Source organism: Dromiciops gliroides, chromosome 1, assembly GCF_019393635.1.
Source record: "Dromiciops gliroides isolate mDroGli1 chromosome 1, mDroGli1.pri, whole genome shotgun sequence".
NCBI classification, from domain to species: domain Eukaryota; kingdom Metazoa; phylum Chordata; class Mammalia; order Microbiotheria; family Microbiotheriidae; genus Dromiciops; species Dromiciops gliroides.
This window is the reverse complement of record NC_057861.1, coordinates 737235767-737263142: the sequence shown is the minus strand read 5'-3', so window position 1 is coordinate 737263142 and position 27376 is coordinate 737235767. Positions and strand designations below refer to the sequence as shown.

The window sequence follows — 27376 nt, the reverse complement described above, 5'->3', positions numbered from 1 at the left end:
TCTCTATATTTCAGTCCTTATACTTTGAAGATTATGAATATCTAACATGGCGATATCTATTAAAACACTCTATTGTTAAAATTTTAATGTTATGCCTGGGTGATGGTGGGCTACCAGTTTTGTCTAGAAAAATGCTCTGGATTCAAAAGAATTCATTTGCTAAATTGTCAAGGATAATATCCAGGTAATGTCTCCATTAATCTAGCTCTAGGTCCCTACCTCTTGGTCCACAGAAATCTGCTGGTTTATCTAAGAACCTGGGGAAAATGTCAGGGGAGGGATCTCAATTGAACCAAAGGTCCCATCCCTGGAATAATTTGTTCTCAGTCCCAGTTTTATGGATGAGGAGAAATGGCCATGTCTTTTGTTGCTCAGTGTGCTGTGAATGGGGACGTGGTCCAGGAAGTTTGTGTTCTCATCTTTCTTCTACCATGGGGCTCCATAGCAGATGCCTAGCTGTATTTAATCAGCTTTGTTTTCCAGCCTTCCTTACTGAATGACCTTCTTTAGTATCAACCCCCTTTCTGGCTTCAGAAATGCTATAGCCAGTTTGTACTCACTCTCCTTCCATGGACACCGTCCCAGTCTTTTTTCTCCTACAGCCGATTATGATCAATCTGCTAATAAGAATGACCCCACCAGTTTTATATGAGACTTTCTAGAACAAAGGGTCAGATCTCATTAAAGCTCAATAGAGAGGATCATAAATTTAAAGCTAGAAAGGACTGTATAACCCTTTTATCTATAAGGTAAGCAGACTAATGTCTGTAGTGATGAGGTGACATGCTCACATCACACAGACAGTAGGTGGCATTCAGGATTTGAACCCAAATTTTCTCACTTCACTATTGGTGAATAATAATTGGCATTTATGCTTTACATTTATTATCATTTGATCCTCAATCACACAGTATAGGCATTATTATTATTTCCATTTCTTAAAATTTGGGAAACTGAGGCCCCAAGACTAGGTAAAGGGCTTTATTCAAGGTCACACTGGTAGCAAGTGGTAGAGATAAGATTTGGACTCAGGCACTCTAACTCGAAATCCACCAGCAACATCTATGTAGGATCCTAGATTTAGAATAGGCAGGAAGCTTAGAGACCACTGAGTCTAACCTTTTTATTTTACAAATGAAAGGAGGTTAAAGGTCTTGCCCAAGGGCAGCTAGGTGGCGCAGTGGATAGAACACTGGCCCTGGAGTCAGGAGGACCTGAGTTCAAATCCGACCTCAGACACTAGCTGTGTGACCCTAGGCAAGTCACTTAACCCCAATTGCCTCACCAAACAAACAAACAAACAAAAAAAGGTCATGCCCAGACTCACATAGAACTAAATGTCTGAGGTGGGATTTGAACAGACATCTTCCCAACTCCAGGTCCCAGAACTCTCATATCAAACTAGGGGGGAAGATGGCAAGTGAAAAGTCATAGTAATCTGGTCTCCTTCAATGAATATCTTTTTCTGTGTGGTAGAAGCTTTGCAATCTTTCTGGCTTTTCCATAACTTTCTGTATTTCTGGGTACAGAGCCTTCCACAGCATGTGTCTGGGAGCTTGGAGCACAACACACAACTTTACCTTTTAATTTCAGAACAATTATTTTCTGTTTGAAGCCTGAGTACTTTTTGATTAAGTGCCCAGTCCGAAGCTGTCATTTTGATGACCCAACCACTCTGCACCTCAAGACTGAAAGGAATAAAAACTGTGTCTTATGTTCACTCTGAAAACTATTCATCTGTTCCAATCAAACAATATGAAGGCAAGTAGCTCCATTTGGAGGTTGGTTTGTGTTCTGCAAAGCTTCTGAAGGATGTGGTGACTAGGGAGAGCCTTCTTTGGACAGCAGGTGTGTTAATTGTAAGCCACATTTTAAAGGCATGGGCCAGAAATGAGAAGGTCCTACTAGGTGATAAAATTGTCTGTCAAAAGTTCCCAAAGGACGTGTCATGTACTGAAAGATGGGGTTAGAGCTGATAAAAGAAGTGGGCAGAAGAGATGACACATCAAAGATTTCTTGTTTCCCAAGGTCTGGGCTATGTTGTCTTAGTGGGTTTATAGGAAGAAAGTGCTGGGGGGAGGACATGAGGAAATAGAAGATAATTTTCTTCTCATGATCACCCCACAAGAGCACTCATTTTCTCCTAATGATCACCCCCACAAGAGCACTAGTAGAATACCATTCCTCTGTCAAGGATGATTATTAACAGAAGAAACAGGCAATTACATCACCTTTAGGGAAGGACCTGAGTTGTAGCATTTCAGAGACTGGTGGCCACTGGGTGTGTAATTTCTCAGCAATTGGCTGGTGGGAAAATGACATTTTCAAATCTCTCTTGTGAGTGGCAGAAAACCCACCCAAGAAGGGTAGTCTCTTGAAGACAGATAACTTTCTGTCTCTAAGTATGGTTGGAAAATTTTGAACCATTTCAATAGCTTCCTAACTGGTCTGCCTATCACCTTACTCCAAAGCACCAGAGCAATATTCCTAAAGAACTAAGCATGTCCCTCCTCTGTTCAGTAAACCCTAGTAGCTTCCCATTGATTTTAGGATCAAATAGAAACTCTTCTATTTGACATTTATGGAGAAGGAAATGACAAACCACTCCAGTATCTTTGCCAAGAAAACCTCAAATGAGGTCATGAAGAGTCAGACATAATTGAAACAACAACAACAACAACAACAACAACATTTGACATTTAAGGAGGAGGTAGGTCTCCTCCATCTTATTGCAACTCTGCTCATGGTTGGACTTTGGCTCAAGCCCTCAAGCCCTTTGGAGAAAAAGCCCCAAATCTCCCCCATGGCCTATTTCAGTCCTTCTCCTGCCCCTCCTTGTAGTGCTGATTTTTTCTCAGGTGGCAGAATTTCTATTGACAGCCCTGACTGGAAGTAGCTACTCTGGAGAATTCTGTTCCTAAATCTGGTGACTGAATTAAGTCAAGGCTGTCTGATTCATGTCTTGTGGGCTCTGTTTTTTGACTGTTGAGAATGTTGTCTCTGCAGGATTCATTGTTAGCCACTGCTTCATTTTGAAGTCAAAGTATCTCTCCACAATTGGCATTTACTAAATTCTACAACTTCCGGTTCCTTCAGGCACTTCTGTGCACAAATGAAAGACTATCACAGGGGAAAAGAAATCACAGAAGAATAAGCTCGACCTTCATGTTTTTGTGGCTTTTCTTACAGAAAAGGTCCGTGACTGCAAGTGACTCCCCTTAGACATTTCCTGCTTTTTACCAAGGGGGCAGTCTTGTCCTATGAAATGTCACAGAAGGCATCAGAGCAAAGCAATCTTTGGCTGTGGATGTGCTGTTATCACGTCTCTAGTCCTTGTTGCCAGCATTAGGAAAATATGGAGCGGCAGCTCTGTATCAATGTGGCAAAAATGGGAAAAAAACCTATCCAAAAAAAGGTAAAAAAGAGAAGGGTCGAGGCACATAATTAGAAACGTGATGCGAGTTTCTGGCTCCTGACAGCACTGGAGAAAACTACACTTGAAGTATTAGGTATCACTAATCATAGCTCAACAGATAGACAATTCCTGTCTCCCCCACCCTCCCCCATCCTCCAGTAGAGTTGTAGAGGTGCCTGTGGATGGGTCAGGGAAGGATCTTTCTATATTCTCCTTGATGCCTTGTTTTGGGTGAGCTTAGGGGTCATCAGAGAAGGGAAGATTAGTAGGGATAGAATTACCAAATTTCAGCATCTGAAGGGACCTCAGAGCTCTCCTAGAGTAACAGGTTTAGAGTTGGAAGGAACCTCAGAGGCATTGAGTCCAACTATCCCATTTTACAGATGGGCAAATTGAGGTTCAAGAAGTTAAAAGGCTTCCCTAAGGGAATACAAGTCTTGAGTATTAGAATAGAATGGTTCCCTCAGGAGGTAGTGGTTCCTCCCCCTTCTTTCCCATTGTGCAGTTATCCCTTCGACATCATGACTTTTCCTATTGCAGTTTCAATATATCATGGGTTGGCATAAGAAATTAAATGGGAATTTTTTTTATGAAGGCCAGACACAGAAAAAATTTAGAAACTCAGAAATCCATTAAAATATATGTATAGTATTATAAAATATCAACCTAAATTTTATAATAAGGTACTGTAAACACCCCATAAAAGAAAAAAAGAAAAAACCCCAGCCTCCTTCTCTGGTACAAAGTGAGGGCCAAAAAATTTATGCAGATTTTTCAAATCATGGGGACGCTATGCCCCTAACTCCCCTGCAATGTGGAAGGGATAACTGTAGTTCTTTAGAAAGAAACTGAACAACAACTTGTTAGCAAAGTTACACAAGGGATTGTTGGGCAGGTAGAAGTTATCCCAGATCTTCAGCAATTGTTAGGAAGTTTCTCCTTACAAGAAGACCAAATCTCAGTGTACAACATTCATGCATTGCTCCTGGTTCTGCCTCACTTCCATATGACTGTCCTTCAAATACTCAAAGATGGTGATAACATCACTCCTGAAGCTTCTCTAGGATAAACAGCCCCAGTTTCTCCAACCATTCCTTGTAGAGCTTGGATTCTATTTGTCTCATCATCATGGTGCCCCCTTCTGGAAGTTTTCCAGCTTGTCGATGTGGTTTCTGAAATGTGATACCTATCACCAGATATCACATTCCAGATATGCTCTAATCAGGCCTGAGTACAGTTGGACTCCCTCATTCTGGGCACTAGGTATGTAATGTAAGGACAAAACATGCCAGTAACACTTAACAATTAACCCCTCTTCCCTAAACTTTGTTGGTCCTGGAGAAAGCCCTCTCCGTTCCTTAGTAGCCACAACTGAAAACTCAGAACAAAGAGTTCTCACTACCAAAGTCTTTGGCCTTATAAAAGTGTTCAACATTAGAAACAGATAAGTGAGGTGACACTAAAGAAGGTAAGGTTGTAATCAGCTTTATCTCCCATTTACACTCCACCAAACTGGATTATTTGCTATCTGGACCATCAAGCTTTGCCATCTTCCCTGCCATCTAATCAAAGGATGACCTGACCTTACTATACACACCCTGATGCCAGGCCCTCTTGATCCCTTGGCATTGCTAAATGTCCTGAAAATGGAAAAATTGCCCTTTCCATCTACCCTACAGCTGTTTCCTCCTATTAGAAGGAGAGCTTCCTGAGAGCAGAGGGCATTTTATTTTTCTATTTGTATCTGTAGCTCTTAGCACAGTATTTAATGCATAGTAATCATGTAGTAAGTGCTTTTTTCATTAAAAAAGGACACTAAAAATAACTAACATGTAGATAGTGCCTATGATGCTTTACAAATATTTTCTTATTTTGTCCTTACAATAACCCTGGGTTGTTGTTCAGTTGTTTCAGTTATGTCTGACTCTTTGTAACCCCATATGGGGTTTCCTTGACAAAGATACTGGAGTGGTTTGCCATTCCTTTTTTCAGATTATTTCACAGATGAGGAAACTGAGACAAACAGGGAGAAGTGACTTGCCCATGGTCACATGGCCTAGTATGTGTCTGAGGCCAGATTTGAACTCAGGAATATGAGTCTTCTTGACTTCAGGCCTGATACTCTATCCACTGAACCACCTCGGTAAGTATTATAATTATTATCCCCATTTTATAGATGAGGAAACTGGGAAAAACAGAGGTTAAGTGACTTGGCCAGAGTCATACATCTAGTTAAGTGTCTGAGGCCAGATTTGAATTCACGTGTTCCTGATTCCAGGTCCACCACTTTATTCACTGCACCATTTAGCTGTTTATGTCTCTCTTAATTTATTCTGGCATAGCATTAGCTTTTTTTTTTTTTTTTTTGGTGTCATCACATGTTGTTGGCCCGTGTTTGAGCTTGCAGTCCATTAAAACCCTCACATTTTATTCACCCAAGCTATTCCCTGCTGTGTTTTCTTTGTCTCATACTTCCAAAGTTAATTTCTGAATCTAAATATAGAATTTTCCCCTATTAATTTCTATTAAACTTCATTGCAATAGATTTAGCTCATAGCTTCATACTGCTAAGATTTCCATGTCTAATCTGAGAGCCACAACTGGTTCCTAAATTTTCACCTACTGTCCCATTTCTCAGAGACTTTATTAACTAACAGCATGATGAGAAACAGAGAGAGAGAGAGAGAGAGAGAGAGAGAGAGAGAGAGAGAGAGAGAGAGAGAGAGAAATGGCCCAAGCACTAAGAAGACGTAGGTTCAATTGTTGCTTCTCACATATGTTGGTTTACCATTCTATCTCAGTTTTTCTTGCTGTTTCTCCATTTGAGTCACGTTCATTACTGAGGGTAACCTCTGAGGCTCTGGCTCAGCTCTCTTCCCATTTTTCTCTATGCTTTTCATTGGGTGATCTCATCATCCCCCTTTGGTTCAATTATGATCTCTAAGAAGATGACTTCCAGATTTACATATCTAGCACTCACTTCTCTCTTAAGCTCCAGTCCCATATCACTACTTGCCTTTTGGACATCTCCAACTGCATGTCTGGTAGGAATCTCAGATTAAACATGTTTGAAATCAAATTAATTGTCTTTTCCAATATACCTTTTCTTCTTCTCTCTTACTACTGAGAGCATCTCCTAGTTACACAGAATGTAAACCTTGGTGTCATCCTTGACTCTTTACATTTACTCATTCCACATATCTATTCTGTTGCCAGAACTTAAAAAAAAACCCTTCCCAATAGCTCTAGTATATATCTCCTGCCTCAAGTCTCTGTTTAGAGATTCCCATATGCCCTCTACTTAGCTGCCAGTTGGATTTTTTTAAAGGTCTACCACTACCCCCTCTCCCCTATCTCCAGATGAATGAATTTCAGTGGCTTTTTATTGCTTCCAGGTCCAAATAGTAACTCTTATATTTGACATTAAATTCTTCTCATAAAGTGGCCCTTTCCTATATTTCCAGTCTTCTAATGTTTTATTCCCCTCTATATACTCTACTCCAGTCCAGCTATGCTGGTCTACTTATAGGATCTCAAAAATGACATTCTATCTCCTGTCTCCATGCATTGGCTGTTGCCAAGCATGGTGTTTCCTCTCATCTTTGCCTCTTAATGTGCCCAGTTTCCTTTAAGACTTAGTTCAAACCCTCCCTTCTGCAGGAGTCCTTTCCCAGTCCCCTTACATCCTCCAATATTGCCTTCCATCTACTTCATATATAGCTTCTCTATTTCCATGTTCTCTCTCCCATTATAATGGGTGTCATTTGAGGGAAAGTACTATTTTTTTCCTTCTTTGTGTCTCCAGCATTTACCACAGTGCCTAGTTCACAGTAAGAGCTTAATAAATGCTTGTTGATTGCCTAACTTTGATGTGTTACCCCAGAGAAAGTCAGTTAACTTATCAGTGCCCCAAGGAATTCTTAAGACTCTAAGTTGCAGAGTTGGTGCCAACCTGTATTGATACAGATTTCCTCACATGGGACTTTCCTATGCCACTGAAATTACAGGTCTGATCCCAGTCCTTATCTCTGGTTTCTAATTTTCTTGGAAAGAGTTAAGAATCAGAGCAACATGGAAAGTCATGGCTAGGGTTAACTCTTAACTCTATTGTTTTCTTTCCCTTTCCCCAGAAGAATCTTTGAAATGATGGTCAGTTTCCCATCCAGGTAAACAGAAATAGGGCTAAGGACCAGACACGGGTTTGTTGCTTGGAGGAATCATTGGAACACCCCCTGTCTCCCAATGTAGTAGTGAAGACTCATAAGGACCAAGAGAATTTCAAAGAATTTTAGAGATGGAAGGAGTCCATCAAGTCCAGCTCCTTTATATTTCCAGGTATGGAAAATAAAGCCCAGAGAGAGGTTAGGCAGATCATTTGATGTTAAAGTGCCAGTTAGGAACATAATTGGGACCAGAGCCCAGTCCTCTTCCCCCTCCCCCTCCCACCCCACCCCCACTTCTCTTCCTTCTTTTCTCCCTATTATTAGTTTGACTCTCCCTGCACTCAAAAGGACCTTCTCTTGGAACAAAGGAATACAGCTACTTAAAAAAAAAATCAACACCTTGGGCATATCTCACAATGAATGCCTCCTATATAGTCTGATCAGAGGAGGACACCAGTACTCTGAAGTCACTTGTTTTCCACTATATTTCACTCAGCAGGACCCCTCAACAGGTAGTGCAAAACATCCGTAAATTTGGGATTTCACTGATATGGGCATCCCCTCCAATGTTGTTGTTCCTTTATGTCCTCTTCTCCTGACTGGATATGTATGTCCTCTCCAGGGAATCTCTAAACAGAATCCCCAAATAAATAGAAGCACCTTGGTACTTAGTGAGTTCCCAGAAATTCAGGCAGGATCTGAACTGACTTCTTTTTTCATGCATGACAAAGGTTGGGAAAAGGATCTTCCTTAACCTGGGGGAAAGGGGTAGGAGAGCCTTAGTTATTCTTCCCCTCTCCTTGTTCTTGGGCAAGAACAATGCTAGCCTAATCACAATGCAAAGGACCCTCATAAGCAAGCAGACTCCAGAGAAGCCGCATCTCACAGGCAAGGGAAACAGGAGGAGAATTGCTAATTAGAGCATCCCCCAACTGAGCCCATCTTCCGAAAGGCACATCTGAAAGGTGGCGGCTGCCTCTACCAGTTCCCGGGCTGCCGATGACAGGGCTTCTGTGAGAGGAGAGAAGGGGGTGCATTGGGACTTTTCACATGCTGGCATGCAGCATAAAGCACACATCCCTCCCCCTTCCAAAGCCCTCTCTTCAAGAGACGAGGCAATGCAGATGGAGAGGAAAGGAAAATATTCCCATTTTCTCTATGGCCTAACAGACTTCTCCCCGCCCCCCCCAGCCCCCCCCCAAAAAAAGTCTGAATCGAACCACAGAGTAAATCATGCATGGGGTGGGAGAAGGGAGAGGGAGAAAGAAATGCCGTGCGTTCTCAAGAGACTCTGACAGATCTCGGTTCAGGGACTGGCTCTAACCTTGTGCTACCTCTGTGACTTTGGGCTGGTCACTTTACATTTCTAAGACTCAGTTTCCTTGTCTTTAAAATGGAGATCATACTTATACTTCCTCCATTGGCAAGGTTGTTAGGAGGAAGAAATGCATGTAAAGCATTTTGTAACTGCAAGGCATCATATCCTTGTAAGTCCTTGTTTTCATTATTATTACTGTAAGCTCCTCAAGACAGAGACTGAGCTCTCATTTTGGATTCTATGTCTGGAATGTAGCACAACACCCAGCATATTCTCTAAGGTACTGAATGCATAGAAGGTGCATAAAAAGGCTCATGAAATTGAGCTCAGAATGGGGAACGTCTTTTAAGGACTCTGCTCTGCAAGAGGGTGACCCTCTGCTGTGTTGGTATGATACTGACGTGTGGATAGGAAAGGGTACTGCAAATTATAAGGAACTGTAAAGTCCCATCTCTGTTCAGATGCCAGTCAACATTTACGTGCTATATGCGAGGACTGTAAGGAGGGAAGGAAAAGTCACTAAGCCTGTGAATCACCATTCTGTGTCTACAATATCAGACAGCTAGACAGACAGACAAGACTCCTCTCTCAACCAATCCATCCTCCCTTCAGCCACTAACGTGATTTTCCTAAAGCATAGATCTGACCATGTCACATTCCTACTGAATAAACTCCAGTGACTCCCTATTGTTTCTAGGATTGGTAATGGAAACTCTTTATAAGTTGGCCCCTTCCTCCATTTCTAGTCTTCACTCTTGCCTTCCCTCTTTACACTATACAATCTAGCCGCCCTAGCTTTGCTGTTCCTTGCCCATCTTTGTGCTCTATTTCCCATCTCCATGCCTTTGCACTGGCTATCCGCCATCCCTGGAATGCTCCCTCTCTTCATCCCCATCACTTCATTTCCCTGGCTCCCTTCAAGACTCAGCTCAAATCCTACCTTCTGCAGGAGATGCTTCCCACTTCTCCCAGCTGCTAGCACCACCTCCTACCAGATTATCTTTCATCTACTCTGAAAACACATTATGCATATTCTCTTGTTGACCCCCCCCCCAGTAGAATGTAAGCTGTTCAAAGGCAGGAACTGTGTTTGTCTTTCTTTGGATCCCCAAAGCTTTAATAATGTCTGTTAACTGATTCTCAATCAATTTATTATGCACCTAGTCTTAGGTACTGTAAATGACAAGGAAGGAACTTTTAGCTTACAAGTCAGTGGTTAAGAATTTAGCCCACTGAAACAGAAAATAAATGAGTACATTATTTTATGTACGCGGAAGTCAAAGGCGCCTCCCGGCTCGTTAGAGTAATAGAATAGTTGAAATTCAATTTGGAAAGGACTATTGCCATTTATTCCTTGTGTGACCTTTGGCAAATCCCTCCCCTCTCTGAATTTCAGTTCCCTCATCTGAAAAGTGCAGAGAGCAGACTGGATGATTTCTAAACTTCCTCTCAATTGTACGTGCTGGGCTTGGGTCCCACCCCGTCATTGCATCGGAGCATCCCTATAGCACCTTCCAAGGTAGAGGAGTCTGCCATGAAGCTGCTTTCTAATGTTTTTTTTTTCTTTTTTTTTCTATTTCAGGAAAAAGACCCCTTTGAATGAAGCCTAACTAAGCTGGTCCTCCTTATGGCGAATTCTATCTCAGAGTGGACAGAATCTTTTTCTTGTTCAAGTGTATTTTTTTTTTTTTGCAGGGCAATGAGGGTTAAGAGGACTTGCCCAGAGTCACACTGCTAGCAAGTGTCAAGGGTCTGAGACTGGATTTGAACTCAGGTTTGCCTGAATCCAGGGCCGGTGCTCTATCCACTACTCCACCTAGCTTCCTCCACAAGTGCATTTTTAAATAAAAGAATTTGCCCTTTGAAAAACTAGGGCCACAAACACAGGTTTCCAATGTGATACAAAAGCCCAGGCTGTTACCTCTGTAATCAACCCATCAAAATCACAAGATGCTACAGGTGATACATTTGGGGGGATTTCCCAGAGAAAATGCTTTGGACTCCGTGGGCATAGTCACTCAGTACTTCATTCGTTCTTCTATCCTACGTAAAATAGAATTCTACCTTATTTCTCCTTCCAGTGTGTCCTGAAACCAAGGGTATAGATGAAGTTCATCTGCTTTCCAGCTCCTCCAAACTGTCAGAGCTGGAAGGGACTTTGGAGGCCCCTGAATCCAATGTCAATGTTGTCATTTTACAGATGAGGAAAGTGAGTCATGGGGTGACACAACTAGTAAGTTTTTGAGGTGAAATTTGAACTCTGGTCTTCCCAACTCCAAATCCATTGCCCTATCCACTTAACCATGCTGCTTCTCTAAGGGCTAGCTTCTTAAACTGTGGGTCACAATCTCATATGGGGTCATGTAAGTGAATGTGGGGGTTGCAAAAAACTTGACAACATTAATAGTTACATATACCTATTTTATATAGCTATATGCGTAAAAATTTCTCTGGTGAAAAGGGGTCACGAGTGGAAAAAGTTTAAGAAGTCCTGGTCTAAGGAACCTGGCTTAAAAAAATGAAGTGTTGATAATTCCTAGGTCATAGGATCCAAGAGGTTATTGACTTGACCACCAGTTATATAGACACTAAATAACAGAGCTGGAATTCACATCCAGCTCTTTTGATTTGAAAGCCCAATGTTCTTTCCATTATGTCATATTGACAACTAGGTTTTGCCCACATTTATACAGTTAATTAGAATAAAAGACACGGAGAGTATTAGAGTTGGAAGGTAATATAGAGATGAGCTGATTTAATCCTCTATTCCAGAAAAACTGAATCACAATGAAGTAAAATGACTTGTTTAAGGTCACATAGTAAGCTGGTAGCAGAACAAAGACTAGAACTCAAATTATCTGGTTCTCTGTCTTGTGCTTCAGGTGTGGTCAGGGGATACAAACTCATTTATTACCTGAGGAAAATGGAATTATCAATAAGAAAGTATATTTTTGCTACCCTCCCCCCTGTCACATATGCAGGCAGTGCTGAACTTAAAATCAAGAAAGCCTTGGTCTGACTCCCCCTTTTGACACTTGCTAAATATGTGAAGCAAGTGGCTTAACTTATTTAAGCCTCAGTTTCCTCATGTAGAAACCAGTCTATGATTTCTACAATGTGAGGAATTGCTTCCACCACTAAGCCCTAAGGAGTTGCCTAAGAGACTTAGTGGTTAAATAACCAGGATCACATAGTATGCATCTGAGGCAAGATTTAAATCTACATATCTGTTTCAGGATTTGAATTATTCAGGTATCATCTACTATGCCCCTTTGTTTCTATACACGAACTAGGGAAAACACCAGCACCTACACCATAGAGTTGTTGTAAGGAACAAAGGAGATAGCAAAAATCACTCTCCATATACTCTATATAAAATATAAATGTGAGCTATTATTATACATACATTATATATGTTTATATACACACATGAGTGTACACATACATATATGTATGTGTGTAAATATGTATAATGCAAAAACTTAAATGCTCTCTGGGCTTCTTTTTATCTTGGATTAGCCATGCTACTCTTTCTCACCATCCATGTGGCTAATTAGAAATTGACCAGAGTATTAAATTATTTAATATTATAAAATATGTGTGAAGGAGGAGATGAAGGAGGAGGAGGAGAAATTGAGAAAATAGGAGAGAAAGGCAATGACTACTCACAGTAAATGAAAGGAAAGACGAGAACAAAGTTCCTTCATCATATCTGGATAATTTGGCCAGCACGCCTTCCAGGATTGTGACAAACTACAATGACAACAAATGAAAAAGAAACATAAGTATTTGTCAGACCTCAATTGTCCTTAATCATGATCAAGATATCTTGACAACAGAATCCTGGTCTGAAAAAATATATATATTTAAACAAGGATTGACTCTCCTGGGTATTTTTGTTTTTTATAAAGTTCTATTATCTAATTCTAGCCATCTGGGAAAGAGATTCTGTTGTCTCTACACACAAATATTTGACTTATCCGGCTTTCTCTTCATTGATTATGTGATTGCAAATATGAAATGCTACTGAAATGCAAAGTGACACAATATTATCGAAACACGCAGAGCACACGATAATATTCAATATCCTTTTTTTTTAATAAAACAGTGCAAAACAGCTTTAATGTTCCACATTAGTGCTATGTTTAATCCAATCTATTTTTATTTGCATTTTTATCAGTAATTTCAGGAAACCGAAGATTCCCACTGGCAAATACAAATGCTTTCCCTGTCTCTCTCTCTTGGTTTCACTTAGCTCAAATTCTATAATTCATGAGGGGGACTGAAATAGCTTTATCTGACTTTATGCTTTATTATGGCTCTCTCTGCATCTGAAACTAGAAGGGAAAGGGGGCTTTTCATGATGGCAGCCTTCTGTATTAATGTGGAAGTTACGCTGCTCTAAAACCGAACTTTGTCAGCTTGGAAAAACAATTTCCATGTCACTGCATGCGGCGTTTGGGGATGCGTTCCTATTAGGTTAACATATGCCAGTTCAACCATTTGTCTTCACACAGTTCCTTTTAATCATTAGGAAAATCACTCTGAGCCGAGGGACTTGGTGACGCACAGGCATCTCGTTTCCTGAGCTACTCAACTAGCCCGCTCAACTTTTTTTTTTTTTAATGTGTGACATTTTAATGGAAATGCAGGAATGGAAAATAAAAAAGGAGGATATTTGTGATGCCACATTTCACCTGGTGCAGAAGGTTACCTTTGCGACTAAGAGTGTTATCATTTCTTTAACAGTTTCTTCAATTAGTTCATCTATTTTTGAATGGTATTGATGCTAAAGAAAAAAATACAAAGAGACAAATATTAGCTTGCTCCATAAGTGATGGCACGGTAGTAATCAGTTCCTTTTATAAAATACGATTTAAAAATAAAGGCTAGCTCTTTTTACTGGGCTTTGCCAAGCAGCTTTGCTGACTCTTTGACTTGAGAGCTTTTGATAGAGTAACTTCTAAAGCCCTTTTAAAATTATCTGACTAACTCATTCTCATCCAAGCCTCTCCCTGACTTTGAAATTGGGGAGAAAGACACACACATTTACAAATGATGTGTAAATGACTTAGCAGGCTAGCACTGTGAAGGGTAGCTTAGGGTTTGGAAGCTACAAGGTACGATGGAAAGACTTTAGTCCAGGGGATGGAAAAGGGTCTTTGGAAACCACTAGGGAAATAAATACTATAAATGATAGCCCAGATCTAAACCTTTGAGGACCCAAGGTCTCAAATGACCAAGTTCCTTGAGGTTCTTGCAGCAGAGTGGAAAGAATGCTAAATTTAGCATTACTGGACCCAAATTCCAAACCTTCCCTGCCTCCTTATTCCCTGTGACTTTGGGAGAAGTGTCTTTATCTCTATGGACCTCTGTTTCCCCATCTGTAAAAAGAGGAGGTTAGGTTAAATGACCTCTAAAGTTCATTCCAGTTTTAAGTTTCTGATGTCTGGGGTCACTGACTACTCTAGACTCACCTATGATACTATGATCTTGGGACATTGACCTTTTGATTGTCCACGTCTTTGGAGGAACAATTCAGGGTCCTTGTTTTTATAGGTGAATATTTGGATGGATAGTAAAACAAAATACCTAACAGAAATTGATGATACTTCCCCCCTTCTCTCATTTTCACTACTGTTAATTTAAAATAGGGATGTTAGACAAACAGGCAAAACCCCAAAACACCCCAGCGCAAATAAAAATCTGTTATAAATGCCAAGCGTAGATTGGAGAAGAGAAGGGAGTGTGACTTCAATTTAAAAAAAGTCATATGCCAACTCTTTTGCATTCATTACACCATTCGTATATTCATCTGAGTTGTTCTATATTTTCTTAGCTAAGAAGATAACAATGTGTTTTAAAAAAATAAAATGTTCAGTACACTTACCCACTCTTTAGCAAACTTTTGGATGAATGATGATTAGGAACAGAAAAAAAGAGAAAGGTGCAAAAGAGGGCAAAAAGAACACATGAATGAAATAAAACAAACATTCTTGAAATTAAAAATTGGGGTTCTGAAGAAGCTGTGCGAATAGGACAGAAAGGATAAGCAATGCCAAACGAGGGTTGACATTTAGGTAACTGGCAATCTCCCTCATTTCCCAAAAGCCAAGAGACAGTGAGTTAAATGAATTCACCCAGAATTTTGTGGTGGAGTAGAACATTTCTTGCCCTTTGTACAAAGATAGAACCCTGAATATGGAGATATCGACCCTGGGCTCTATCATTTACTAGCTATGTTGTCTTGGGCAAATGATTCAACCTCTCCGAGCTTTTGTTGCCTCTTTTGTAAAATGAGTAGGTAGACTAGAGGTCCTCTAAAGTTCCTTCCAGTTCTGAATCCACAGTGATAATATTTGTGATATATCTATGAACATTTGTTTTCTGATAATCTTCCCCAGATATGTTTGGAGGGATACTATTCATCAGTAAATTGTCACATTATTTGGAAATTGCATTTTTTTTTCCCTTGCAATGGTCTATGCTCATGAGCATATTTTCCATTTGAGTTCTGTGGAGTTTTTGGGTGAAAGCTCACAATACAAGGTCATGAACACAATTGCTTACTAAAGGGGTGTGTGTGTGTGTGTGTGTATGTGTGTGATTGTTATCTATGACAGTGGAGAAACATGATTTTTATGTAGAGGTGCAATTTTCTCACTGATAGAAAGACAAATCATATATGCTGCTTGTGATAGGTAGGGGATGGAGAGGGAAACACAGAAACAGTGTGATTAAAGGTCAGGCCAAGGCCATGATCAAGACTTTTGGGAAAGAACCAGGACCATTCATCTGAGAAGTGGAGAAGAGTAAGGACAAGGAGGCATGAAATTTTCTTGCAGACCTTGGTAGCATCCTCTGGATACTGATACAAGAGAGAAAATCAAAATCCAACAAGGAGAAGTATTTATGGTATCCAGCATTCTATCAAATGGGAAATTTAGTAAGAAAATAGGACCTGGTTTTCTTCCCACCCAAATGATGTGGTCATTTAGATAGATTCATTTATTATGCCAGGTGGAGAAACCTGACTTAGAGGTGGGGGAAATGAGGATTTAAAAAGTCAGTCATTTACTGGTCAAAATGTAGTATAAGATGTACTTGATCTGAAGTCAATCTGGGTTCACATCCTAGCTCTGCCACTCACTTCTTTGTGACCTTGTAACAAAGGTCATTATACCTTTCTGGCCTCAATTTCCCCATCTGTAAAATGAGAAGTTGGAATGGATGGCCTCCAAGACTCCTAGCTCAGAACCTGTGATGCTATGATATTGTTCAGTTGTTTTAATTGTGTCTTACTCTTTGTGACCCCATTTGGGGTTTTCTTGGCAAAGATATTGGAATGATTTGCTATTCTCTTCTCCAGCTCATATATGGCTAAGTGACTTGCCTAGGGTTACACAGGTAGTTAGTATCTGAGGCTGAATTTGAACTCAGGTTCTCTTGATTCCAGATTACACTCTATCTACTGTGACACCTAACTGTTCAATAGACATAATTCCTGTAAGTTATTTTACCTTGGTGTGTGTGTGTGTGCACCTATGAGAAGGGAATAAGAATTTATATAACATCAACTCTGTGCCAGGCACTTTATAATCATTATCTCATTTGATCCTCACAACAACCCTGTGAGGGAGGTGCTATTGTATTTCCATTTTACAGTTAATGAAACTGAGGCAAAGAAAGGTTAATTGACACAGCTAAGAAGTGTGTGAGGCTAGGTTTGAACTCAATCTTCCTGACTCTAGACCCAGTGCTCTTTTCACTGTGCCATCAATTGTCTCTATAAATACATACATAGGTATGCTATATATGCATAAATCATCTATCTATAAATCCATCATTCTATTATTCATCCATTCATCCATCCATCCATCTATCCATCATCTATCTCTATATCTATCTAACTATCTATCTATTTGTCAGGATAAAAGAACCTAAAGCAATTGTATATTGAGCATAAAACTCCAATGCACAGATGCATCTATCAACCTATTGAATGTATTGCTCTCCACCAACTGTCATTCACCCAGTTTTCTAGATAATTTTCTTGACAATTTTCTTATTCCTTTGCCTTGAGCACTTTATATTCGAGCCAAACTGACCTGTTCAATTATTTTGTGATATTCCATTTCCTGCCTTGGTACTTCTGCATAGGCTATTGCCCTCTATGCTTGCAAGCTCTCCACTGTCTCCTCTACCACATTGAATCTCTTGTTCTCCTCAAAACCCAACTCAAGGGATCACCTCTTGCTCACTGCCTTTCCCAGTTCTTCTGAGGAGTTAATGTTATCCATCCCTGGTTCCAGACATTAATGTGTTTTTACTTGTCTATGACCAAAGCATCACAGCTTTAGAATAGGGATGGACTTAACAGGCTATTTGGTCTAACTTCCTCATTTCACCTGTTGTCTTCCCCCATGAGACTGGAAACTTCTTGAGGACAAGGACCATTTTGTCTGTCTTTCTTCATATCCCCAATGCTTAGTATAATGCCTTGCATGCAGCAGGTACTGAATATTTGCCTTTTGATTGGAATTAAGTCCTAGGAAGAGTTGCATCATTAAGCCAAAGAAAGTGTCTAGCAGCAGGTAATACAACCCCAAGCCACAGAGTGTTACTCATCAAATGCTGTTCTAAAAAGGCAATCAAGATTGGAGCAAGAAGCTTGCTTGCACCAAGAGATTCCCCCCACCTTCAGGTCATTTTAAAGTTTTCCATAGCTGTCCCAAAGTGCTGCTTAATTCTCCTTATTATCCTATTGCCTTAATCAGGCTCTCTTTGGGCTGTCAACTGTTCATTTTCATTGGATAAATTATGGGTTTTAACTCAAAGATAATGGCTAGGTGTGTGAGAAGCAATACAGTGTGAAATGTATTGACAAACATATTTTCAATTAAGGGCTTCTTTACAAAGCAAATAAGGACCCTGCTGAGAGCAGCACCAGCTTTGTAAACAGCTCCACAGAGGAGAGAACAGATTTTGGAAGGGAAGGTAAAAAAAGAGCCCATCCAAGAGAAATCTTTTTTTTTTTTTTTTTCTGATCCCTCCAAAAGGACCTGAGTTTTCTAGCCCAAAGAGCAGCAAGATGCTGTCTCGTTGCACCAGCTTTAGGAGCAGGGGCTGAAACTGCGTTCCATACATGAGCACTGCAACTGAAACTACAGATGGATAGGCTCATATGGAGGACATGGATTTAGGGTGAGGGTTTTCTCCTGGTCCCTTATGATGAAAAGATCACTGTGATTCAGAGTTCTAGAACCTGGATTTGAGTTTGGATTCTGCCAGTATTTGCTTATGTGAACTTAGGATCATCCCTCCAACTCTCAGCTTCTGTTTTCTCATCTGCATAAGAGCCGTTTTGAGTAACTTAGGTCAATGAGCAAGCAAGTAAGTATTAAGTGTCTACGATTTGCTAGATGCTATTTTACATATTGGGGATACAAAGCCAAAACTGAACCAATTCCTGCACTCAAGGAATTTCCATTCTGTCTTTGGAGATAATACAGGTATATGTAATCAATTAATCAACAAATATTTATTAATTACCTATGTTCTGGGCATTGTGACATATAATTGCATACAGAATAATATGAGATAGATTAATGAAAGGGCCATCAGAGGTTGAGGGATTAGGAAAATCTTCTACAGAGCCTGGCTTGAGTTTTTTTTATTATTATTTATTTTTTTTAGTGAGGCAATTGGGGTTAAGTGATTTGCCCAGGGTCACACAGCTAGTAAGTGTTAAGTGTCTGAGGCCGGATTTGAAATCAGGTACTCCTGACTCCAGGGCTGGTGCTCTATCCACTGCGCCACCTAGCTGCCCCTATGGCTCGTGTTTTGAAAGAAGTAAGGGATTCTAAGAATTGGCAGGATGGAGGCAGAATTTTCCAGGTAATAGAGAAAGCCATTGCAAAGTCACAGAGAAGGGGGAAGGCTGCTGTGTAGGAGCAATGGTGAGGAGGTCAGTTTGTCTACACTGTAAAGTGAAGGGGAGTAAGGTATGATGAGACTAGAAATATACTTGACATTTACTAGCTGTGTGACCCTGGGAAAATCACCTAACCCCAATTGCACCCCCCCCCCAAATGAAATGTAGGCTGGATCTAGATTGTAAAAGATTTTAAAAGCTGTGTGGTGAAGTTTACATTTCATGCATGGTAAAGCCATTAGGGACTCATTGGAGTTTATTGCTAACAACAATAACAGTAGCTAGCATATGCTTAGGGTTGAAAGGTTTGCAAAGTTTTTTACAAATACTAAGTCATTTGATTTTCATAGAAATGCAGGGAGGTAGGTACTATTAGTGTCCCCATTTTACAGATGAGGAAACTGAGGCTGACAGACATTAAGTGACTTTCTCAGACTCACATGGATAGAAAGTATCTGAAATCATATTTGACTCAAGTCTAGCACTCTATCTGCTGCACCACCTAAATGAGTAGAGGGTGGCACAGGCAGACTGAAGGTTAAGGAAAATTGATGGAGGAGAGACCAGAGGAGAAAGAGACTTCTGAGATTCTCCCCACTATGATCATATGAGTTCTCTTCCTAATTGTTGGACCCTCACATGGACCCTGGATCACACGGACCCTCAAAATCTCTATACAGAGTCTCACTCTCCCTCCCTATCGATCTCTACCATTACCCGGTCTTCAGTGGTCTAAAGTAGCAATTGAACATATTCTCTCATGAAAGAAAATACATATTAACCCCCACCTATGATATTTTCTACTAGTTTTAAGAGTAATAGATGAAGATACACAATTCAAGGAGAATTGCACAATGCGGGTTATGTCTGCTTTACCCATTGGGGGATTCTGTCCTCAGATGGGCTTACAAATTAGCTGCTATTTCTTTCTAAGTAATTAAAAATGCTGTTATTTGCCTCTGCCAGGTTCTAGTAGGATTAAACTGAACTGGTTCATTTTCTACTTTTTGGGTATCACCGACCACTGAGATTTTGTTCTCTAGAAGATGTTGGGTAAGTATAAACATGCAACGATCAAAATAAATGCCACCATGGACAGTTATAGTCCTATGCATACTGCAATCATTTCTCAGAACAAATTTCTTTGAGGAGCCACTGACAACCAAATTCTTCCTAGATCTTGAATTAGATGCTGCTCTCTCCAGCTGCTCATACCCCCACCCCCAATTCTCTCTAGCTCACTTTAGTTGTCAAGGTACTCTAAGTGAGTGCTATGTCCTTCCTGTGAAGAGTTCCCTTAGTGTGGCCAGTGAAGCTCCATCATTCTTCTAGGATCAGAAAGTTTGGAGAGACTTCACTCCAGTTTCGGATAAGCTACGTTTCTGCGAAATTCACAATCCCTGCATGAAAATGATTCGACTTGACTTCCTGTGCTGCACATTCTGCCTTGTCATGTAACAGATTGTGTGTATGTTGTCTTTCTGTTAAGACCATCTGACCTTGGAAATGAGATGAAAACATTCTAGACCAAGTGAGAAGCAATTTAACGCACAACTTCATATCCATGGGTGCTTTAAAAATTCTGACAAAAAATAAATATTTAAGATGGTAAAGTATGTTTACCAAATGTTTGAACAGCTGCCTTTGAATGTAACATCACCCCAGAGGAGATGACAGAGATGAATTCAGGAAGTGAGCTTAAAATGAGAAACATATTACATCATCTGACCCCCACCTCGTCTAAAGTGGATTTAGGAAGTTTATTTATAAAGCCACCTATCTATTGTTAGAGGCAGTGTAGGGTAGTGGATAGAGTACTGGATTTGCAGTCAGAAAAATCTGAGTTCAAATCCTGACTCAGATACTTACTACCTGTAGGACTCTGGGCAAGTGACTTAACTTTTCTTTGTCCCACTTTCCTTGTCCATAAAGAAGGGAGTTAGATTTGATGCCTCTGAGTTCCCTTCCAGCTCTTAATCTATAATCCTATAGATGTGTGGTAAAACTAGCAGAGACTTGAGATACCTCTCAAGAGAGATATTTATAGACATTTATTTAATAGATGAGGACACTGAGGCTCAAAGATGCTTGAATGACTTATCCAGGGTCAGAGTTCTAGTGGCAGAAATAGGACCAGAGCAGGTATCCTGATTCCCAGGTCATCTCTTTTTCTCAAACCACACCTTCCTATATGGCCTTATTTCAATGTTTGGGCTTTTATGTGAGGGGCCTGTCTCCCAGGCATAATATCAACTTGGTTCATCCATTCTAGAATAGGTTCCATTTCTTAGTTACCTTAGAAGGTAACAGGTGTTAGCTCCTAAACAATATCCCTAGGATTACTGGATTATAGATTTAGAGTTAGAAGGAAACACAGAAGATGAGTCCAACCTATTTATTCTACTGAGGAAACTGAGGTCCTGGATGGTTAAGCAACTTATCCAGGGTGACTCAGTAAGAATCTGAGGCAGGATTTGAACCCATGTTCCTGGCACCAAGTCCACCTCCATATACACTATTGCATTCTCCCTCTGGCTAGACTTTAATACTCAAGGACAAGGAAGGCACTATAAGCTATGCTATTTTTTTTTCTTCCTGCTTTCCACTTTATTTATTGACACACCCTACATAGAAGTGCCTCAGGTCAATGTTATTTTAACTAAAGATAATATTATCATAGCCAAGCCCAACTTAAAGTGGGTTATTTCTCCACTCCAGAGTATCTGGAATATAAAGGAAAAGAGAAAAGAAGAAAAAAGTATTCACAAATTAAGGTATCTAAAATGTTTGGCTCAACTCCTCCAAGTCCAAAGTCACTATTCCGTCTGATGCTCTAATTCTCTGGTTTCTGGAAAAAGGCAAATTCAGGAGCTTGTCATCTCAGACCTCAGGATCCTACCTCTAATCAATAAGCCTTCCCCAGGCTTTATTCCTTTGGGGAGATGGGTTGTACTTTCTCCAGATCTGGACAATGGATTAAAAATAAGAAACAAAATCTCAAATGATTGGAACATTGATACCTTTTTTTAAATTGACCTCAAACTTAAGAATGGGAGATCCTTTGGGAGGAAGGAGTTCACTCTTTCTATCCTTCTTCCACAATGTGGTTGGAACCTCTGCCCTATTGGTGAGGGCTTAATAAACTTTGAAGATCCCGTTAATGACTTGGTATCATCAATGGTAGAAGAATAGAAGCATCCTCAGGGCTGGGATTGGGCTTTTTGGGTCTTTGTATTAACAGTATCTTGCACATTACCTAGCCAATAGTTGTTCTTGTTAAGCATTTTTTTTCAGTTGTATCTCACTCTTCATGACCCCTTTTGGGGTTTTCTTGGCAAAGATGCTTTGCCATTTTCTTCTCCAAATAATTTTACATACGAAGAAACAGACAAACAGGGTTAACCTTGTCCAGGGTCACACAGCTAGTCTGAGGCCATATTTGAACTGAGGTCTTCCTGACTCCAGGCCTGGGATGCTATACACTGCATCTACCTCAGTGCCCAGCACATAGTAGGTACTTGATAGTACCTACTTGCTTATTGACTGATCTGGCCCAATGTTGTGTCCAATGCAAGAATCAACTCTGTAGTGCCCCAGACACCTAGCTTGTAATGAAAACTCTCCACTATCTCTTGACAAAGCCTACTCTTTGATTGGACTATCTAGAGTGGTAAAGAACTCTTCTTTATATGGAGGGGAAACCTGTTCCTATAATGTTTATTCTTTGGTCCAAATTCTCCCTTTTGGAGTAATGCAAAACAAGCCAAATTCTCTTTAAGGCCCAAGTTTGCTCTATAAGCCTTGTTGTATGGTAGAACATGAGTTCTAGTCTTGTCTCAGCTGCCAATTAGTGTTGTCATCTTGGGGAAGTCACTCCTCCCTCTAGGTCTCCCTCAGTTTCCTCATTTGCCAAAGGAGGCCCCTCTTGAGTATAGCCCCTTCATTTCAGAAGTTAAATGTTTTGGAGAACTAAGTGTGCAAGTTCTTCAAAGCCAGTTGTAAAATTGGCCTCAGAGATAGTGAAAGGAACAAAAAAAGAACTCTCAACATCAATAAACAAAACAAAAGAAGGAAGCTCTCTCTGTAACTTATGCAGTGAGGATTTACATCTGATTTACAGATCTATTAGGTTCAATTTTTGTTAAAATAGCATTCCCAGGCAACTGCTACTTCTCACTGCAGTTAGGATCTTTCAGAATCACTATACTAAAGACCTTAGAAAAGCACACCCACTTCTGTAAGATCTGGGCTTTTGCTGGGTTTAGGGGGCTGCTTCCCTTCTCAGAATCTGGAACTTCTTCTGTTAGTGATTCAGTGCTATGGGGAGGGAGGTGTGAGGCAGGATGGGCTAGTGAGTCAGCAGTATGATTACCAATGATGAAGGTTTTGGGACTAGAAAGGTGTGGCATGGAGAGGATTATAGTTGAGGCACCCTGTGTGGGTGGTCAGCTGTGGAGTCCTTCATATCACCCATCATCTTTCAGCTTTACTAGACTTATGAAGTTAAAACAACCAAGTTCTGCTGCATCACTGAATCAGTTCATGGTCAACATGAGAATGTGCCCATCCAAGCAAACAATCAATCTCATGATATGAGCAAAATCAGCCAAAATGGCCACTCATCATGGTGCAGGTGCCAACCAGACTAAAACCCAACTAATTCTGGTTATTGGCTACTCTTGTCAAATTTCCAACCAGCTACATAGACCGTAGACTGTGAATATAGGCATTGCCTTAATGAAACCAGACTTTAACTCTCTGGACAGTAGTCATGGCTTCATGACAGTGGGGGGAAATGAACAGTGAGGAGCTATGGCTACTGTCCACCTCCCTTCTCTTTTCCAACAGTTGTAGTTAGGTGAAATCAATTTAAAAATAATATCAATACCAGTAGCTTCTTGGGGCAGGGGCTGTTATCATCTTTGTATTTGTGTCAGCAGTGCTTAGTGCAGGGCTGGGAACATAATAGGTGCTTTGGAGATGCATGAGGAGAGCAGTGGTATGAAGTAGTAGACAGAGAGCTGGCACTGGTCATAGGAATCACAGTTCCACACCCCTCCAAAATGTAGCTTCTTGATTAATTGGTTAAGGGGAGCCCAAGTTTGTTTTGAACAAAATTTATTAATTTTGTTCATTTATTAATTGTGATTAATTTACTATGGGCAAAGCATTCTGCTAAGTGCTAAGGATACAAAGACAAAGAGAAGAAAATGTCCTTGCCCTCAGAGAGTTTCCAATCTACTAGAAAACAAGTCACAAAAGGAAGCCAGAAGGATATGTATGGAAATGGAAAGAGATCGTGGTCCCTTTTGTTTTGGGAATGCAGGCTGTTGTTTTTAGTCTGCTTGTGGGGCTTGGAGTCTTTTTTTAGAACCAGCTGCTACACCCACCTCCTTCTACTCCTGGTGGCCCCATATAGGGGTTAGAGCCCTTGGGTTCAAATCATGGCTCCTGTACTAACTAGCTGTGTGATGTTAGGTAAGTCATTTGATCTCTCTATCTCAGTTTTCTTTCCTGAAAGGAATCTTATATAATCATTGTGAAGAAAGTGATTGTAAACCTTAAATCACTATGCAAATGTTAATTATTCTTATTCTACATGATCTGAGTCTTCTTATTGATAGCTTCTTGTCACATCTGAAGTCTTTAACCTGATCTCTCTGAGACCCTACAAATAGAGTGATTAAGGAAAAAAAAGAGAACTAACCTACAACCCCACTGTGTGTGATTCTATTACTGACCGCTGTTTAAGCCCAAATTGGGACTCTTCTTCACAGGATGCTGCCTTAGGGGAAATAAGGTTGGGGATGATCTTGCCAGCAAGAGAATATCACACACAGACATTTAAAAATGGAAGATGCACAGAGAGAAAATAAATAATGAACAGGGAACAAATATAATTGAGTATAAATTCTGAACATGTAAGGCTGTATCAAAAAATCTGATTTAGGAGCAATTTATGCCAATTGGCAGGAACCTGAGAGTTGCCAGAAATGTTTCTGAATTAATTCTAAATTGGTATATGAATATCAAACTGGCTTAGCGCCATTGGAGAAAACTGATCATGAGTCTTTAATCAAGCCCAACTTCCAGCTTCTTTTATCCTTCCATTTTAAATACCACATTAAGATTTGAAACATACCAAAGGACAAAACTTTTGGTCAGAGAAAACAAAAAAGTAAGGTTAGCAAGGTATACAAGCTTGGTAACCCTGGGTTTTGGGGAAAATTAGGAATATATTGACCCATGCTTGGGCATCGTGGGGACTTGGAGAATGTGTCCAGCAATTTGTGGCATGAAAAGATAAGAGTGGTTTCTGTTTTCCAGATGTTTCCTATCAATAAATCATGTCATAGATGTGGGGTTTCTGTTGCATGTGTGAAAGGGACAAGCATTTAGGCAAACACAGATCTGCCTTCTAAATAGTGACACAGACTCTGTGAACAAGGTCAGTGAACATCACTTGGCTCAAAGGCACCTTATGCCCATGTTGGTCCCTGCCAATAACCACTTCCAAGTGCCTGAAATTCTGATCATGCATATTCATCAGAGATTTATTTGATAAACAGATCTTGAATATTCATCTGCATACCGTATATGTGGGTGACTAAATTCACAAATGTTAGAGAATGTTTCTGAAACCAGCAGACTAGAGGATAGGATATTTGTGAAGTTTTCCCCTATACTTGATAGATGTTAAAAAAAAATCTCCCTCCCCAACCCCCCCCCCCCTTTTTTTTACCTCTTGGCCCATTTCCATACTGCAAAGTTTTGTTGATTGGGCCTTGGCATCAACCATAACATTAAACATGGTGCATATTGACTGTGGGACTCGGAAATCTGTCGATCGGCTGGTTTTTTGCAGCTTAACTTCAAATGCAATCCTGGTTCTATTAAAACAAAGTAGGAAAAGATCATTTCAATGTTAAGACTGTAACAGGTGGAGGAGACATTTCAAGGGAGGGCAGTGAAATAGAAAACTGAATATGATAATCAGTAGAAATCCACAATGATTTCATATGGGTGCTGATGACCATGAACTTCCAGAGCTAAGAGGGCTATATGGGACAGGTTCTAGTCAAGGAAGCTGCTGCCATGCTCCTAGCCTCTACAGGACATGTCACAGCCACAGTAATAATCAGAGATAGTTTTAATTGCAATACAGAGTATTAAATTTTTTTTTCTTAAAAAAATCATTTATTTATTTATTTTTGGGTGGGGCAATGAGGGTTGAGTGACTTGCCCAGGGTCACACAGCTAGTAAGTGTCAAGTGTCTGTGGTCAAATTTGAACTCAGGTCCTCCTGAATCCAGGGCCACTACTTTATCCACTGTGCCACCTAGTTGCCCCAGTACAGAGTTTGTTGAGTTTGAATGACCAAAGTCATCTTTGACTACTTCACAAAAAGTTTTGATGGTGCTTGGACTCTGCAGCATATTAAATCAATTGCACTTAATGATGTTCCTCAAGGTGGGATATATGGATATCTGTTCTCTTGATTGCCTTTCCACAAGTATTGGTGTACTATCATGGACCAGAACTACACCAAAGGGAAGGGCAGACATTGGGGACCTCGAACCACCATACCTGTGGAACATTGCCCCAAGCAAAATTTTCCTCATTTTTTCTTTCCCTTTCAGTTTCACATTGACCAACAAGTTTTGTTTCACTTCTCCTGCTTAAATGTTCTAGCTAGGGACAGCCTGACAAGAATGGACATGCCCAGGTACTTTCCTGGGGGAATGAAGTACACACACCCCTTAACTATCTCTACAATTATGTTGCACTGCTCTCTCTGCTGTGCTAATATTGACTATCCTGATTTCAGATAAAATCCTTCCTTCCCTGGCAGTACAGTATACGCCTGAAACTTTGATGTATTAACTAATGGTCACACTGAATGTGCAATGGGAATCCATGAGTACAGAAAAAAATTAACTCATTAACTAATACTCTGTGGCAGAATTATTGGATATGCAAATTCTTTCAGATGGGCAATTGCCTTTTTGAATTTTATTTCTTTTTCCAGTGAAAATTTAAGAGCACTTTCTAGTCTCTATATATTTTATGGGGGGAAAACAAAACCACAATGCCTTTATTCTATTAGTGCTTTCTTCCCATAAAGAAGACATTTTCCCTCATTTAAAAAATTTCGCATGCACATCATCTTTCAGAGGGAGTTAGTAATGCAACAGAATCTCATTGTAACAAGGCTCCAAGAGCCAGGTGTGGCGGTGATGATGATGGCTATTATGATGATGATGGCCTCTTCCCCAATGAAAAAAGAAGAACCTTGACAGTGTATATCTTCCCAATGATCTAGAGGTGAGTCCTACTACCTGAGACGGATGTGATAAGAGGGCATCCCTCCATGTTTAAAAAGACACCAGGAGATAAAGGGACCCATCAAATTCCATTCTATTGTAATAGTAACAAGTTAATATCACTTAATCTCTATGGACCTCGGTTTCCTCATCTATAAAATGGAGTTGACAAAAGTACCCCCTTCACTGTGCTGTTATGATGACCAACTGAGAAAGTTTATG

At 40.3% G+C, this 27376-nt stretch overlaps 1 protein-coding gene across 24 annotated transcripts in view; it reads right to left on the bottom strand.

The window, feature by feature from the left end:
* Positions 1–27376, bottom strand: part of CADPS (calcium dependent secretion activator) — a 555724-nt gene that overhangs the window by 69278 nt on the left and 459070 nt on the right. For all 24 annotated transcript variants that reach the window (XM_043978805.1, XM_043978803.1, XM_043978804.1 and 21 more), the window contains 3 exons: positions 25573–25720; positions 13611–13685; positions 12566–12649 (listed from right to left, as the gene is read on the bottom strand). In XM_043978805.1, the coding sequence (XP_043834740.1) occupies positions 12566–12649; positions 13611–13685; positions 25573–25720 (307 nt within the window). The remainder of the gene's footprint in view (positions 1–12565; positions 12650–13610; positions 13686–25572; positions 25721–27376) is intronic.